The sequence below is a fragment of the Falco rusticolus genome, chromosome 5 (genome assembly GCF_015220075.1).
Source record: "Falco rusticolus isolate bFalRus1 chromosome 5, bFalRus1.pri, whole genome shotgun sequence".
NCBI classification, from domain to species: Eukaryota; Metazoa; Chordata; class Aves; order Falconiformes; family Falconidae; genus Falco; species Falco rusticolus.
In genome coordinates, this window is record NC_051191.1 from 14,651,237 (window position 1) to 14,666,096 (window position 14,860).

General features: G+C 63.5%; 2 protein-coding genes across 2 annotated transcripts; one reads left to right on the forward strand and one right to left on the reverse strand.

Annotated features, from left to right (window-relative positions):
- Positions 1-888: 888 nt before the first annotated feature.
- SNRNP70 (small nuclear ribonucleoprotein U1 subunit 70) lies at positions 889-8,680 on the reverse strand. The gene is made up of 10 exons (XM_037388514.1): positions 8,560-8,680; positions 7,528-7,685; positions 7,382-7,444; positions 7,006-7,060; positions 6,845-6,909; positions 6,415-6,477; positions 6,239-6,320; positions 2,454-2,555; positions 2,267-2,354; positions 889-1,580 (listed from the first exon to the last, which is right to left on the reverse strand). Exons 2-10 carry the CDS (start codon positions 7,672-7,674, stop codon positions 977-979), a joined length of 1,269 nt encoding a protein of 422 aa, XP_037244411.1. The 5' UTR covers positions 7,675-7,685; positions 8,560-8,680; the 3' UTR covers positions 889-976.
- A 1,291-nt stretch (positions 8,681-9,971) lies between these two features.
- KCNA7 (potassium voltage-gated channel subfamily A member 7) lies at positions 9,972-14,309 on the forward strand (the record flags this gene model as incomplete). Its single annotated transcript, XM_037388250.1, has 3 exons — positions 9,972-9,993; positions 10,906-11,468; positions 13,626-14,309. Coding segments are annotated over exons 1-3 (1,269 nt in total), but the record flags the coding sequence as incomplete, so codon positions are not given.
- Positions 14,310-14,860: the final 551 nt, after the last annotated feature.

Consider the following 14,860-nt stretch of genomic DNA (forward strand, 5'->3'; position numbering starts at 1 on the left):
ACTCTCAGGAAGACCCCAAATAGGGGGGGGAGACTGGAGGGGGACCCCAAGAGCTGAGGGGGGCAAATTTTTTTGGGGGGAAACCCCAAGTTTATAGGGGAATCCCTAAGGGGGGGTCCAAAATCGGAGGGGGGGGGGGAGGGGGCGGGGAAGGACCCCAACTGTGGGGTCTGGAGGGGCAAAAAGCCCCTAAACTGGGGGGGGAAGAGACCCCCATAATTGGGGGGGCACCCACTGCGCACTCTCTGAGGGCAGAAAGCCCCCCCCCCCCCCCGCAGAAAAAGCCCCCCCCAAGTTGGAGGGGCACCGATTTGGGGGGCAGAAAGCCACCCGTTCTAACAAAAAAGACACCCCAGGTCAGGGGGGGCATCCATTCGGGGGCCTGAAGCCCCCCCAGTCTTGCTGCCCCCCCCAATTAGAGGGGACACCCCTTTTCGGGGGGCAGAAAGCCCCTGTAAATTGGGGGGGGGGGGGCAGAACCCCCCCAATCCCAGGGATAAAGACCCCCTGAATTGGGGGGGGGGACACTACTTCTAAGGTGCAGGAAGACCCCAACTCTAACAGACACCACCCCCTAATTTGGGGGGCGGGGGGGCCTTTCTGGGGGCAGAAAGCCCCTCCACCCTGTTGCAACCCACCCACCCACCCCCAATTGCGGAAGCACCCACCTTGGGGAAAGACCCCTCCCCAGATCCAGGGGAAAGGACCCCCTAACCTGGGGGGCACCCATTTTGGGACCAAAAAAGCACCCCCCCCCCCCCCCCACTTGCAGAAGATGACCCCCAGTTGTGTGTGTGTGCGGTAGTCACAGCTTGGGGTGCAGCCCCCTCCCCCCAACCCAAAGAGGGTCCCCCGAAGCCCCCCCAAAACGCATCTTTCCATTAAAACACCTTTATTGCCAGGAAAAAAAAAAAGGGGGTGGGGGTGGCAAGGAGTTTGGGGGAGGGGGGAAGGAAGTCAGGGTGCAGCCCCCCCCTCACTCCAGGGGGGGGTCCAGCAGGTAGCCATTCTCGGCCCCCAGGTAGCCATCCGGGGCTGGCAGGGCCTCGGGCTGCAGGAAGAGCTCGGAGCCAGATTCCCCCAGGGAATCCCCCCCCTCGGGACCAGATCCCGGGGGTCTCTCATCCCGTCTCTCCAAGCGTTCCCGCTCCCGTTTATGCTCCCGCTCTGGCCGCTCCCGCTCCCGTTCCCGCTCCCGACGTCGATCCCGTTCCCGATGCCCACGACGACGGTCCCGGTCCCGATCCCGACCTTTATCCTCCATTTCCCCTTTCGATCCTAAACCATCCGGGGGTCCGGAATCGGCTGCGCCCCCCAACTCCTCGGGGGGTTCGAGGGACTCGGGACCTTCATCCTTTTTATCCCGATCCCGATCCCGATCCCGTTTCCGGTCGCGGGATCGGCTGCGCCGTTTCCGATCCCGTTCCTTGCTACGATCCCGGCTTCCACCCCTTTTCCGTTCCCGCTCTTCCTTCTCCCGGCTCCGCGTCCGACGCCGCCGTTCCCGCGAGCGCGAGCGACGCCGTTCCCTTTCCCGGGAACGTTCCCGGCGTTCCCGTTCCCGTTCCCGTTCGCGGTCCCTGCCGGGGGCGGGGAAGGAGAGGAGGAAGGGTCACACCTGCCATGGGGACCCGGAGAGCCACCACGATGGGCCCAGGGGGTCCCAAAGGTGACAAGGGATGGACTTGACCTGTCCTGGGGGGTCACAGGGGTCCCTGACCTGTCCCAAGGGTGACAGGGGGTGGCCTTGACCTGTCCTGGGGGTCCCAAATGCAACACGAGGGTCCCTGACCTGTCCTGGGGGGTCCCAAGGGGGACACAGGGGATCCCTGACCCATCCCAAGGGTCCCAAAGGTGACACAGGGGTCCCTGACTCACCCTGGGGGGTCTCAAATGTGACATGGGGGTCCCTGACCCATCCTGGGGAGTCCCAAGGGGGATACAGGGGTCCCTGACCTGTCCTGGGGGGTTCCAAGGGGGACACAGGGGTCTCTGACCCATCCCGAGGGTCCCAAGGGTGACTGGGGGACCCCGACCCATCCCAGGGGTCCCTCACCCGTCCTGGGGTCCCACAGCGCCCCAGAGAGACCCAAACCCATCCCAGGGGGTCCCAAAGCTGCCCCAGGGGACCCTCCCTTCCACCCCCCACCCCCCCAAACCCCACAGAGCCCTGGCTGGGGAAGGGTCCGGGACACCCCGTGCCCCCTTCCCCCCTGCTCCCCCCACTGAGACACACCCCCCGTACCCCCCCCCCCAAAAACCTCACCGCTCGTCGTAGCGGGAGGTGTCATCCCTCCCTGAGTGTCGGATGTTCACGTCGGCGCCGCCTCGACGGGTGCCCCCCAAACCGCCACCTGCATGGGAGGGGGCAATCAGGGGCGGGTCTTAAGGTGGGGGATGGGGGGACGGGGGTGTCCCCCCAAATTCCCATTTTGGGGGGGGGTCTCCCTTACCCAAGCGCCGGGGGCGCCAACCCTTTACCGTCCGCCCCCGCTCCACGTCCACCAGCACCCGGCGGCCGTCGATTTTCTTCCCGTCGGCGTGTTTGTAGGCGGCTGTAAAAGACGGGGGGGGGAGGGGGTCCAAGGGGGGGGGGAGGGGGACACGGAATGGGGACAGGGCGGGGCGTTAGTGACAGTGGGGCCATGCCAGCCCGCCCCCCCCCCCGCCCCCCCCCCAAAATACAACACCCCCCCTCCCCCCCAAGCTGCCACCCACCACCGATAGCACCCAGGGCTGTGGCTGCCCTGGCTGGGGGGGGGGGGCACAGTGGGGTGCCACCTCCCCCCTCCCCCAAAAAATAACACAGCTGCAAAGGAAAGGCAGGTTAGGGATTGCGGTGACACCCCCCCCACCCCCCCCAATTTGTGTGTCCCTCCCTACCCCAGCATCACACAATTTGGGGGGGGGGGACACACACACCCCCTCCACCTGCAGATTAAACACACCCCCCAGCCTGGTTTTGGGGGGGGTCACCCCAAAAGTGTGGCCTTACCTGCATGGCCCGCCCCCCCCCCCAACACATCCACCCCCCACCCCACATCTGGGGGGGGGCGGGGGGGGGCACCCACCACGACTGGGGGCACCCAAGCCCCCCTATGAGGCACCATCAGGTGGACGCGGCCCCCTCCCCAACCCATGACCCCCCCTCCCCCACCACCAGACACCCCCCTCCCCCCCCCAAAATCCCCCTCCCCCCCTCAAAACTCTCCCATACAAGTCCTGGGGTGAGCGGTGGGGGAGCGGGTCCGTGTCCCCCCCCCTCGGCTGGGGGGGGCCCATCCGGATGATGCTGGTCCTGGACAGGCGCTGGGGCCTTACCTGAGACCCGTCCTACCTCATCACACCCCCTGCCCCCCCCCCCGCACCCTGGGGTGCCGCCCACCCACTGGGGACCCCCCCAACACACACATCCCCCCACCCCACGGGTGGCTTGGGGGGGCACAGCCCCCCCTAAAACACCACCCTTTCTTCCCCCCCCCCGCCCCCATCCAACCCCCGGTCGCTGGGACCGGGGGGGTCACTTCCCAAACCCAGGGGGGGCTCAGCCCCCCCCCCAAAACCCGACCCCCCCCACTATGGGGCCTGCCCACCCCGAGCGATGCTGTAGACCCTACACAAACATCCAGGCTCACGGGGGGGGTCCCCGATCAATTTTTTTTTGGGGGGGGGGGGGGCCATGGGCACCCCCACCACCCTGGCACCCACATGGGGAGGGGGCACTTGCAGCCCCCACCACCACCTTTCTCCTCCTCCTCCTCGGGCAGCAACAAGCACATGGGGTGGCTGGGGGGGGGGGGGTGTCCTGCCTTCTTACCCCCCCCCTTAGGGGGTGGGGGGGCTCCTTTAGGGCCCCCCCCAAAAAAAATGGGGGGTCACGTGTCCCCACCTCAGCGGAGACTGAGGCCGTGACCGTGCGGGGAGGTGGGGGGGGGAAATCCGGCAGGGATTTGGTCCCTGTCTACCTGCCCGCGCTTGGGTGGGTGGGGGGTAAAATGGGGCTGGGGGGGCTAAGAGGAGCCCCCCCCAATAAAGGGGGGGTCAGGTAAATTGGAGGGGGGGGCACCCAGCTGTAAAGCCACAGGGGGGGTCGACGCAGCCTCCCTCACCCCGTGCTCAGCCGGGATGAGATCGGCGCGTCCTTCCCCATCTCCCCGTCCCCCCAAACTCCTCTTTTGCCCACGGGTGAGGTTTGGGGGGGTTCCAGGGACCCCCCAAAACCCCCCCCCCGGGGATATTTTGTGGCGGGGGGGGTTAGAAACGTGTCTTACCAAGATACAAACCCTTATACCAACCATACACTGAGGTGTTGGAAGGGGGAGCACTAGGATCAGCTGCAAGCCAGCAGTGGCAAAAGCCATCAGAAAGGTGGCTGCAGTGACAATAAAACAGTGTTAATACAACCCCGGTCGGCAACAGGCGTCCCCCCCCCACACCGTTTAACCGCCGGTTAACACCCCCGTCCGCCGCCGGTAATATCCCGTTGGCCGCCGGTAAACGCACGGACCTACAACCGGTAGCGCGGCGAGGCTGGATTTCCTCGGATTTTAGCCCGGTTCGCCCTCCCCGAGGGGGTGAGAGGAGAGAGCGGCGCTTCCCGACCCTCCGCCTGTAGCTCGGCCGCCTGTTGCCTTGGCCACTGCCCACAGCCTCGGCTAACTCTAGCCTTGGCTGCCTGTACTTTGGCCACCAGTAGCCCTGGCTGCTGCCTGTAGCTTGGCTGCCTGTTGCCTTGGCCACTGCCCACAGCCTCGGCTGACTCTAGCCTCAGCTGCCTGTAGTTTGGCCACCGGTAGCCTTGGCCACCACCTGTAGCTTGGCTGCCTGTTGCCTTGGCCACCACCTGTAGCTTGGCCGCCTGTTGCCTTGGCCACTGCCCACAGCCTCGGCTGACTCTAGCCTCGGCTGCCTGTAGTTTGGCCATCAGTAGCCTTGGCCACTGCCTGTAGCTTGACTGCCTGTTGCCTTGGCCACTGCCCACAGCCTCAGCTAACTCCAGTCTTGGCTGCCTGTAGTTTGGCCACAGGTAGCCTTAGCCAGTGCCTGTAGTTTGGTTGCCTGTAGTCCTGGCTACCACCTGTAGTTTGGCTTGGAAGGCTGTAGCCATAGCTACCTCTATTTTTGCTGCTGCCTGTAGCCGTAGCCACCTGGAGCATTGGCTGCCTGTAGTTTGCCAGTAGCCTCGGTTGCCTGTAGGCTTACTGCCTGTGGCCTTGGCCACCATGGGTAGCACTGGCTACCTGTAGTCCTGGCTGCCCGTAGCCTCAGCCACCTGTAGCTTGGCCACCACCTGTAGCCTTGGCCAGCACCTGTAACCCGGTTGCCTGTAGCTTGGCCACTGGTAGCTTTGCCCACCACCTGTAGCCTTGGCCACCTGTAGCCTGGCCTGCTTGTAAACTTGGCTACTGGTAGCCTTTTCCGCCTGTAGCCTGGCTGCATACATCCTTGGCCAACACCTGTAGCTACTCAACCGCTTGCACCTTGGCTACCTATAGCCTCGGTTACCTACAGCCTTTGCCGCCTGTAGCCCTGGCTACCTGTAGCTTAAGCACCTGGACCCTCACTTGCCTACAGCTTAGCCACCGGTAGCCTTGGCTGCCTGTAGCCTCAGCCAACACCCATAGCCCTGGCCAACACCTGCAGCTTGGGCAGCCACCTGTTACCTGCTTGGCTGCCTGTAGCATCAGCTACCTGTAGCCTTGGCTACCTACAGCTTGGCCATCTGTAGCCTCAGCCACCACCTGTAGCATTGGTTGCCTATAGCTTAGCCACCTGTAGCCCCAGCCGCCTTTAGCCCTTGCTGCTGGTAGGGTTGGCCGCCTGTAGCCTTGGTTGCCTATAGCTGAGCCACCGGTAGACTTGGCCGCCTGTAGCCCCGGCCACCTACAGCTTAGCCGTCTACAGCCTTTCCTGCCTACAGCTTGGACGCCTGTAGCCCTGGCCGCCTGTAGCCTTGGCTGTCGGTAGCCTTGGCCACCTGTACCCCTAGCCACCTGTAGCCTTGGTTGCCTATAGCTTGGTCGCCTGTAGCCTCGGCCACCGGTAGCCTTGGTTGCCTGTAGCTTAACCACCTACAGACTCAGCCGCCTGTAGCCTCGGCCGCCTGTACATCCTGCCCCTGGTTGTACTTACCTGTGGAGCGCGGGCCCTGGAGGGACCCAGGGAACGCACGGTTGCGGTTAAGAGGTTGGACATGCGGTTGTAGGGGGGAAAAGGGTGTTGCGGCGGGGGTACTCACAGTGCATATCCCGCTCGTGCTCATACTCGATGAAGGCGTAGCCGCGGGGCTTCCCAGAGCGCTTGTTGTAGACCATGTAGATCTAAAGATGGGGGGTAAGAACAGGCGGCAGGCATCACCCCAAGAGCGGGTGTTGCTTAGGGGGGTGTTGGGTGGGGAGGAACCCCCGCACTCACCCGCTTGATGGGGCCGTAGACCTCGAATTCGCGTCGCAGCTTCGACTCTGTCGTGTCATAGTTCTGCCAGGGTGAAGAAGCGTGTGCATGTGTGTCCCCAAAACACGGGGGTCCCGGGGATTGGGGGAAACCTCACAGACTGGGGGGACCCCCACAGATTACAGAGGACCCCCAAGACTAAAGAGACCCCCATAAATTAGGGGGAGACCCCCAGAATTGGGAAGAACCCCCCAGATTAGAGACAGCCTCACAGAGAGGGGCTGTGGGGATTGGGCGAGGCCTATAACATTGGGGAGAGCCTCACAGTGGGGGCCCAAAAAATTGGGAGGAGCCCCAAGTGTTGGAGGAGTCCCCATAGGTTAAGGAGGACCCCCAAAGACTGGGGGGGGCACCCTCTGTCCTACCCACCCCCCCCAGCCCCAGCACTCACCACTCTGGCCACGAAGAGGGTTTTGAAGGCGTCTCCTTGGGCGTTGGGGTCGTTGTGGGGGTCCCCTGAGGGGGCGGGAAGAGGAAAAGGGGGGGGGGTCACGGAGAGTCAGCACAAAAGGGGGGGGACCCCTAGCCCCCCCTCAGAGCCCCTCAACTTACACATCTTGAGCTCAGTCTCAACCTCTTGCTGCCTTCGCTCGATCTTCTCCCGCCTCTGTTGGGGGCGATAAAGGTGGGGGATGACCCCAGGGAAGCCCCCGGACTCAGAGGCTCCTCCTGCAGCCCCCCAAAACTCGGGGGGGTCCCACAAAAATCCAAAAGGGCTCCCCAAAACCCAGGGGAATCCCCTAAAATGTGAGGGGGGGAACAAGAGAGCCAAACCTGTGCCCCACAGCCAGAGCCCTGCATCGGGGAAAAGCTGCCAAGATTCGGGGAGGCCTTACTACCAGTTTTGGGGACACCCCCCCCATCACTCCCAGTCCCACAGGGAGGGGTCTGCACCCTATTCGGAGGGGGTGGGGGTGTCCAGACATACCTTCCGCTCCATGCGCTCCTCCCGTGTCTCAGCACGGGTTGGCGGGGGGGCGTCACGGGGATCCTGTGGGGGGATGTGGGGTGAGATAGGGGGGCTAGGGGGGGTTAGTGGGGTACAGGTGTTTGGGGGGGGTCGCGGGGGGGCACCTCAAATTCGCGGATGTAGGGAGCGATGCCGCTGTAGGGCTGGTTGTGGTGTTTCTCGTGGGGGAGCTTCTCCAGGGGGGGCAGGTAAGGGATGGGGTCGCGGGGGGCGAAGAGCGCCAGCAGGTTGGGGGGCAGGAACTGCGTCATCTTGGGGCAGTCTGGGGGAGCAAGAGGGGGGTGAGCACCCCCAAACCCCCCTCATACTCCCAAACCCCCCCGACACCCCAAACACCCCCCTGCTGATGAGGAATCCCACCATCCTACCCCCCCAAAACCCCACAGGCACCCCCATGACCCCCCAAGACCCATACAAAGCCCCCCACGCCCCCATAACCCCATGCACCATAACCCCACGCCAGGCCCCCCCACCCCCACGCCAACCCTCCCAGACCCCCCTAACCCCAATCAGACCCCCCCATCCCCACACCAGGCCCTCCAGCCCCCGCCAGCCCCACACTGGACCACCACATCCCCAAACCCAGCCCCCCCAGCCTCACACCGGGGCCGCCAGACCACCCCTAGCCCACACCAGACCCGCGCAGGCCCCTCCAGCCCCACAATGGACACTCACAGACCCCCCCAGCCCCACGCCAGGCCCCCAGACCCACATCAGGCCTCCCAGCCCCCCCACACCAGGCCCACCAGGCCCACAATGGACACTCACAGCCGCCCCCCGCCCCCCCCCGCCCCACACCAGCACCCCCTGCCACACACCAGGCCCCCAGCCCCACATCAGGCCTCCCAGCCCCCCCACACCAGGCCCACCAGGCCCACAATGGACACTCACAGCCGCCCCCAGCCCCACACCAGCCCCCCCAGCCACGCACCAGGCCCCCAGCCCCACACCAGGCCACCCAGCCCCCCCACACCAGGCCCCCCAGGCCCACACCGGGGCCCTTCCCGTCACGGGGCCCTTCCCGCCCCCTCCAGGCCCCATTTCCCCCCCCTCCCCCCCCCCCCCCCCATCACGGGTCCCTTCCCCTCCCCCCCACGCCCACCCCCACGTGACACCCCTCTCCCTCCCCCACGGACCCCCCGGGCGCTCGCGCTCCCTCCGCCCGCTCCGGCCTGGCCGCTCCGCGCGCCTCTGCGCATGCGCGACCGCAGCGCCGCGGCGGGAGCCGGAACTCGCTGCGCAGGGGGCGGAGCCAGAGGGGGGCGGGGGCAATGGGAGGCGGGGCAGGGTGGTGCGTCAGAGATCCCTCCGCCGCGGGAGGGGAAGGGGCGGAGGAGAGTTCCCGCCATAGCAACGGGGGCGGTGACGTCGCCATAGCAACCGGGACAGCGGCCTTGCGGTCTCCGAGCAACTGGGGGGGACGACACCCCGTGCCGTTGCCATAGCAACAGGGGGACACCCCGTGTTCTTGCCATAGCAACCGGGGTGACAACACTGTCTCCTTCTCATAGCAACCGGGTGACACCCCGTGTCATTGCCATAGCAACCAGGGTGACACCCTCCTGCCTGTCCCATAGCAACCAGGGTGTCACCCCCTGTCCCTGCCATAGCAACAGGGGTGACACCCCCTGTCCCTGCCATAGCAACTAGGGTGACACACCCTGCCGTTGCCATAGCAACCATTCTGTCATCCCGTGTCATTGCAATAACAACCAGGGTGTCACCCTCTGTCATTGCCATAGCAACCAGGGTGTCACCCCCTGTCCCTGCCATAGCAACCAGGGTGTCACCCCCTGCCTGTCCCATAGCAACCAGGGTGTCACCCCCTGTGCTGCCATGCGGGAGTGTGACACAACCCCAGCGCCTGGGTCCCCTCCTGGGGTCCCCTCCCCCCCTGGGGACACCCAGTGACCGGGGGGAGGGCCCGGGAGGACCCAGGCACCCCCCCCCCTACCCCGTTATTTTTAGCCAGCGGGGGGGAACCCGACACCGCAGGGCCACCCTGTTTACAGGACAGCGCCGGTGACAGCGGGACGGCGGGGTCGGGGACACCCGGTGACGGGGGACAGGGGTTGGGGACACCCGGTGACGGGGGTTGGGGACACCCTGGTGACGGGGGGGGACACCCGCTGAGGGGGGGGGACACCCGCTGAGGGGGGGGTCACAACCGGTGACAGGGGTTGGGCACACCTGGTGACAGGACAGGGGCTGGGGACACCCTGGTGACAGAGGGGGACACCTAAGGACAGGGGTTGGGGACACTCAGTGACGGGGGACAGGCGGTTGGGGACACCCTGGTGACCAGGGGTGACACCCAGTGACAGGGGACAGGGGTTGGGGACACCCTGGTGACAGAGGGTGACAGCTGGTGACAGGGGACAGGGCTTGGGGACACCCTGGTGAGAGAGGGGGACACCCGGTGACAGGGGGGGGACACCCTGTGATGGGGGACAGGGGGCTTGGGGACAGCAGTGACAGGGGTTGGGGACACCCGGTGACAAGGGGACACCCCAGTGACAGGGGCTCAGGGGGGCTGGGGACAGCAGTGATGGGGGACAGCAGGTTTGGGGGTACCCAGTGACAGGAGACTCACAGCCACAGGGGGTCTGGGGGACCCTGGAGGGATCGGGGGGGGACACCTGGTGACACAGGAGGGACCCTGTGGGACCCCTAGGGACTTTGGGGGTCTCCTAGTGCCGTAGGAGCCCTGTAGGATCCCCAAGGACCTTGAGGGGCCTTCGATGCTGTAGGGTCCCTGTGGGATCCCCGAGATTTTAGGGGGCACCCCATACCTGCAGGGTCCCCGAGGGACCCCCAAGGACCTTGAGGGTCCCCCAGAGGTGTAGGGTCCCCGTGGGACCCCCAAGAGTTCAGGGGGTGCCCCCCTGCTATAGGGACCCCCAGAGGGTCCCCCAACGCTGTAGAGAACTCCAAGGACCTTGAGGTCCCCCAACGCTGTAGACCCCCAAGAATTTGGGGGGCTCCCCCCACCATAGGGACCCCAAGGACCCTGAGGTCCCCCAACACTGTAGGGACCCCCAAGAGTTTTGGGGTCCCCTAAGACTGTAGAGACCCCCAAGGACCTTGAGGTCCCCCAACGCTGTAGATTCCCAAGAGTTTTGGGGTCCCCCAATGTTGTAGAGACCCTCAAGGACCTTGAGGTCCCTCAATGCTGTAGAGACCCCCAAGAGTTTTGGGGTCCCCCAATGTTGTAGAGACCCTCAAGGACCTTGAGGTCCCTCAATGCTGTAGAGACCCCCAAGAGTTTTGGGGTCCCCCAGTGCTGTAGAGACCCCTAAAACTGTAGAGACCCCCAAGGACCTTAAAGTCCCCCAACATCGTAGACCCTCAAGATTTTCAGGGTCCCCCAACGCTGTAGAGACCCCCAAGGACCCTGAGGTCCCCCAACACTGTAGACGCCCAAGACTTTCAGGTCCCCCCACCTCCCTAGAGAGCCCCCCCCCCCTTCACGCTGCCTTCAGCTCCATCCTCCCCCTCCATCCCCCTCCCCGGGGACCCCCCGGGCATGGGGGAGCTGGTGGGCTGCTGCGAACGGGTGGCCATCAACGTGGCAGGACGTCGCTTCGAAACCTTGGGGCGCACCCTCCTGCGGTTCCCCGACACCCTCCTGGGCGACCCCCGCCGCTGCCGGCGCTACTTCGACCCCCAGCGCCGCGAGTACTTCTTCGACCGCCACCGTGGAGCCTTTGGCGCCGTCCTCTACTACTACCAGTCTGGGGGGCGCCTCCGCCGCCCCCCTGATGTCCCCTTGGACGTCTTCTTGGAAGAGTTGCGCTTCTACCAGTTGGGTGCTGAAGCCGAGGGAAGGCTCCGCGAGGCCGAAGGCTTCGGTGTGGAGGTGGCCCAACCCTTGCCCAGGGGCCGGTTGCAGCGACGCGCCTGGTTGTTGTGTGAGCACCCCGAGAGCTCGCCAGCCGCCCGCGCCGTGGCCTTCTTCTCCGTCCTCATCATCCTCATCTCCATCGTGGTCTTCTGCTTGGAGACCCTGCCACAGTTCCGGGCCGGAGGGGAGGGGTCTGCTCAGGTGAGTCGCAGTTGGCGGTGGGGGTCTTCCTTCTCACCATCATCATCATCGCCATCCTCAGTGTCCTTAGCCTCACCCTCCTCATCCTCACCATCCTCATCATCCTCACCCTCACCATCCTCATCTTCACCATCCTCACCATCCTCATCCCTTCCATCCTCATCCTTACGATCCTCAGACCCACCATCCTCATCCTCGCCATCCTCAGTATCCTTAGCCTCACCCTCCTCATGCTCACCATCCTCATCCTTATGATCCTCATCCCCACCATCCTCATTACCCTTCATCCCCACCATCCTTGGCATCCTCAGCCCCATCCCCTTCATCCTCACCATCTGCATCCTCACCATCTGCATCCTCACCATCTGCATCCTCACCCTTATGATTCCCAACCTTATCATTCTCACCCCTACCACACTCACCATCCCCATCCTCGTCGTCTTCACCATCCTCATCCTCACCACCCTTGGTATCCTCAGCCCTGCCACCCTCACCTTCATCATTCCCACCTTCATCATTCTCACCATTACTCTTACCATCATCCTCACCATCCTCTACCTCATGACTGTCACTGTCACCCCCACCACCTCCACCTTCACCATCCTCACCACCCTTACCGTTGCCACCACCCCCCATGTTCATCATCTCCTCCTCACCATCACCATCTTCATCTTTCTCATCTTCTTCATCCTCATCATCCTCACCTTCACTCTCACACCCTCACCAGTATTATCAACCCTGACCTCTTCTTTGTTTTCCTCCTTTTCCTCTTTCTTGTTGTCATTCTCCTCCTCATTTTCCTCCATCTTCTCTACTTTTTTCTTCTCAAAATTCTCACCATCTTCCATCTCATCATCCTCAACTTCCTCTTCCTCATTCCTACCCTTTCTGTCAATCCCCCCCACACACTCCTCCTCCTCCTCCTCCTCCTACCTGGAGCCCCTGCCTCAGTTTCCAGCCCGGCAGGGACCCCTCACTGCCAATGGCTCCTCCCAAAATTTTCCTCACCCTCATTGTCCTCAACATCCTCACCATCTTCATCACCATTCCCATTATCCTCATCATCGCCATCTTCACCTTCCTTATCATCACCTTTCTCCACCTCTGTCTCCTTTTTCCTTCTTCTCCCCAACCTCATCATGTCCATCATCATCGACGCCTTCAACCATCTCATCACCATCACCCTCATCATCCTTTCCATTTTCTTTCTTCTCTTCATTTTCCTTAGCATCATCATCTTCACCTTTATTATTCTCCTCACACCCTTCTCCACCTTTCTCCTTTTCCTGTTCCTCCTCTTCACCCTCCTCCTCCTCATTTTTCTGAATATCTTGCTCATCACGACCATCCTCACAACCCTCATCATCTTCCCTCATCTTTTTTTCTCCTCCTCGTTTTTATCATCTCCTTTCTTCTTCCAGCTTCCTCACCACCCTCATCATCATCGTTCCTCTCCTTTCTCTCATCTTTCCTACACCCCCATTCTTCTTTCTCATCACCTCAGCCCCCTTTTCTTCCAGCCCTTCATTTTTCTTCTCCTCATCTTCATCACTTTACTCTTCTGTTTTCTGTTCCTCCTTGTCTTCCTCTTCCTTCTTTTCTTCTTCCTCCTCCTCCACCACCACCACCACCTTTGGCCCCCTATGGCCTTCTCCTCTTCCTCCTCTTCTTCCTCCTCCTTCTCCTGGGTCACAGCCATGGGACTCAGGGTCTGGGTGGGCTCAATTCCCCCTCCAGCACACCAGAGAGGCCACCCAACCACCCGGGTGGGCAGGAACCCCCATTAATCCATGGTGGGTGTTATATCTCAAGGTCTGGGTGGGCTGGAACACCCATTAGCCCATGGTGGGTGGTGGACCCAGGGGTCTGGGTGGGCTGGAACCCTCATTAACCCATGGTGGGTGGTGGATCTCGGGGTCTGGGTGGGTTGGAACCTCCATTAACCCATGGTGGGTGGTGGACCCAGGGGTCTGGGTGGGCTGGAACCCCCATTAACCTATGGGGGTGGTGGACCCAGGGGTCTGGGTGGACTGGAACCTCCATTAACCCATGGTGGGTGGTGAATCTCGGGGTCTGGGTGGCCTCTAACCCCCTCCACCACCCCCTGACATCCACCCCCTCCTCCACCCCCTCACCGACCCCTATCTCCATCCCCAGCCCCCAGCGCCCACCTCCACCAACGTCAGCGCTTCCTCCCCACCATCGCCCCGCGGCGGCCTGACTGATCCTTTCTTTGTGGTGGAAACTATCTGCATCTGCTGGTTCTCCTTGGAGCTCTTGGTGCGCCTCCTGGCCAGCCCCAGCAAGGCCGCCTTCTTCCGCAACGCCATGAACCTCATCGACCTGGTGGCCATCGCTCCCTACTTCATCGCCCTGGGCACGGAGCTGGCGCAGCAGCGAGGCATCGGCCAGCCCGCCATGTCCCTCGCCATCCTCCGCGTCATCCGCTTGGTGCGGGTGTTCCGGGTGTTCAAGCTGTCCCGCCATTCCACCGGGCTGCAGATCTTAGGGCAAACCCTGCGCGCCAGCATGAGGGAGCTGGGGCTGCTCATCTTCTTCCTCCTCATCGGCATTGTCCTCTTCTCCAGCGCCGTCTACTTCGCGGAGGCCGAAGACCCTTCCACCTCCTTCACCTCCATCCCGCAGGCCTTCTGGTGGGCTGTGGTCACCATGACCACAGTGGGCTACGGGGACATGGCCCCCGTCACCGTGGGGGGGAAGCTGGTGGGGTCCCTCTGCGCCATCGCCGGGGTCCTCACCATCTCCCTGCCCGTCCCCGTCATCGTCTCCAACTTCAGCTACTTCTACCGGCGGGAGCTGAGGGGGGAGGAAGGGGGCGAGTACACCCCCACCCCCCCCTGCCCCCGCCACCCCCCCTCCCCCTCCCCTCCTGACACGCCAAAAGGGGGGGGCTGGGGGGGGGGAGGGGAGGAGCTGGTGGACGGGGATGCGGGGGGGGGGCAGGGGTGGCCGGGGAGGTTGGTCACCCAGGTGTGATGGCGGGGGGTGGGGTGTAGGGTGGTGGGGTGATGGGGTGGGGGCACTAGGATGAGCGAGGGGGACGAGCATGCACGAGGACAAAGGATGCCACGTGAAGGTGCACGAGGATGCACGAGGACATATGAGGGGTCACAAGGGGTCACGAGGACAATTGAGGGGGCACGAGGACTAACAGGGTCGTGCAAGGGCACAGGAGGATGCACGAGGACATATGAGGGTGCACAAGGATGCACGAGGACTAACGGGGCCACCCAAGGGCACGCAGGGGTGTACAAGGGTGCACAAGGACAAATGAGGGTGCACAAGGACGCACGAGGCTGCACGAGGACAAGTGTGGGCACACAAGCGTGCACCACACAAAGGGGGATGCACAAGGGCGTGAGAGGGCGCAC

What these genes read in the sequence shown, in the direction of transcription:
- SNRNP70 (XM_037388514.1), bottom strand. Translation starts at nt 7,674, where the DNA reads ATGACGCAGTTCCTGCCCCCCAACCTGCTGGCGCTCTTCGCCCCCCGC. An exon ending in CCCTCTTCGTGGCCAGAGTG is followed by an intron (nt 6,478 to 6,844) that starts GTGAGTGCTGGG and finishes TCACCCTGGCAG; the next exon opens with AACTATGACACGACAGAGTC. An exon ending in GCACGAGCGGGATATGCACT is followed by an intron (nt 2,556 to 6,238) that starts GTGAGTACCCCC and finishes CGTCTTTTACAG; the next exon opens with CCGCCTACAAACACGCCGAC.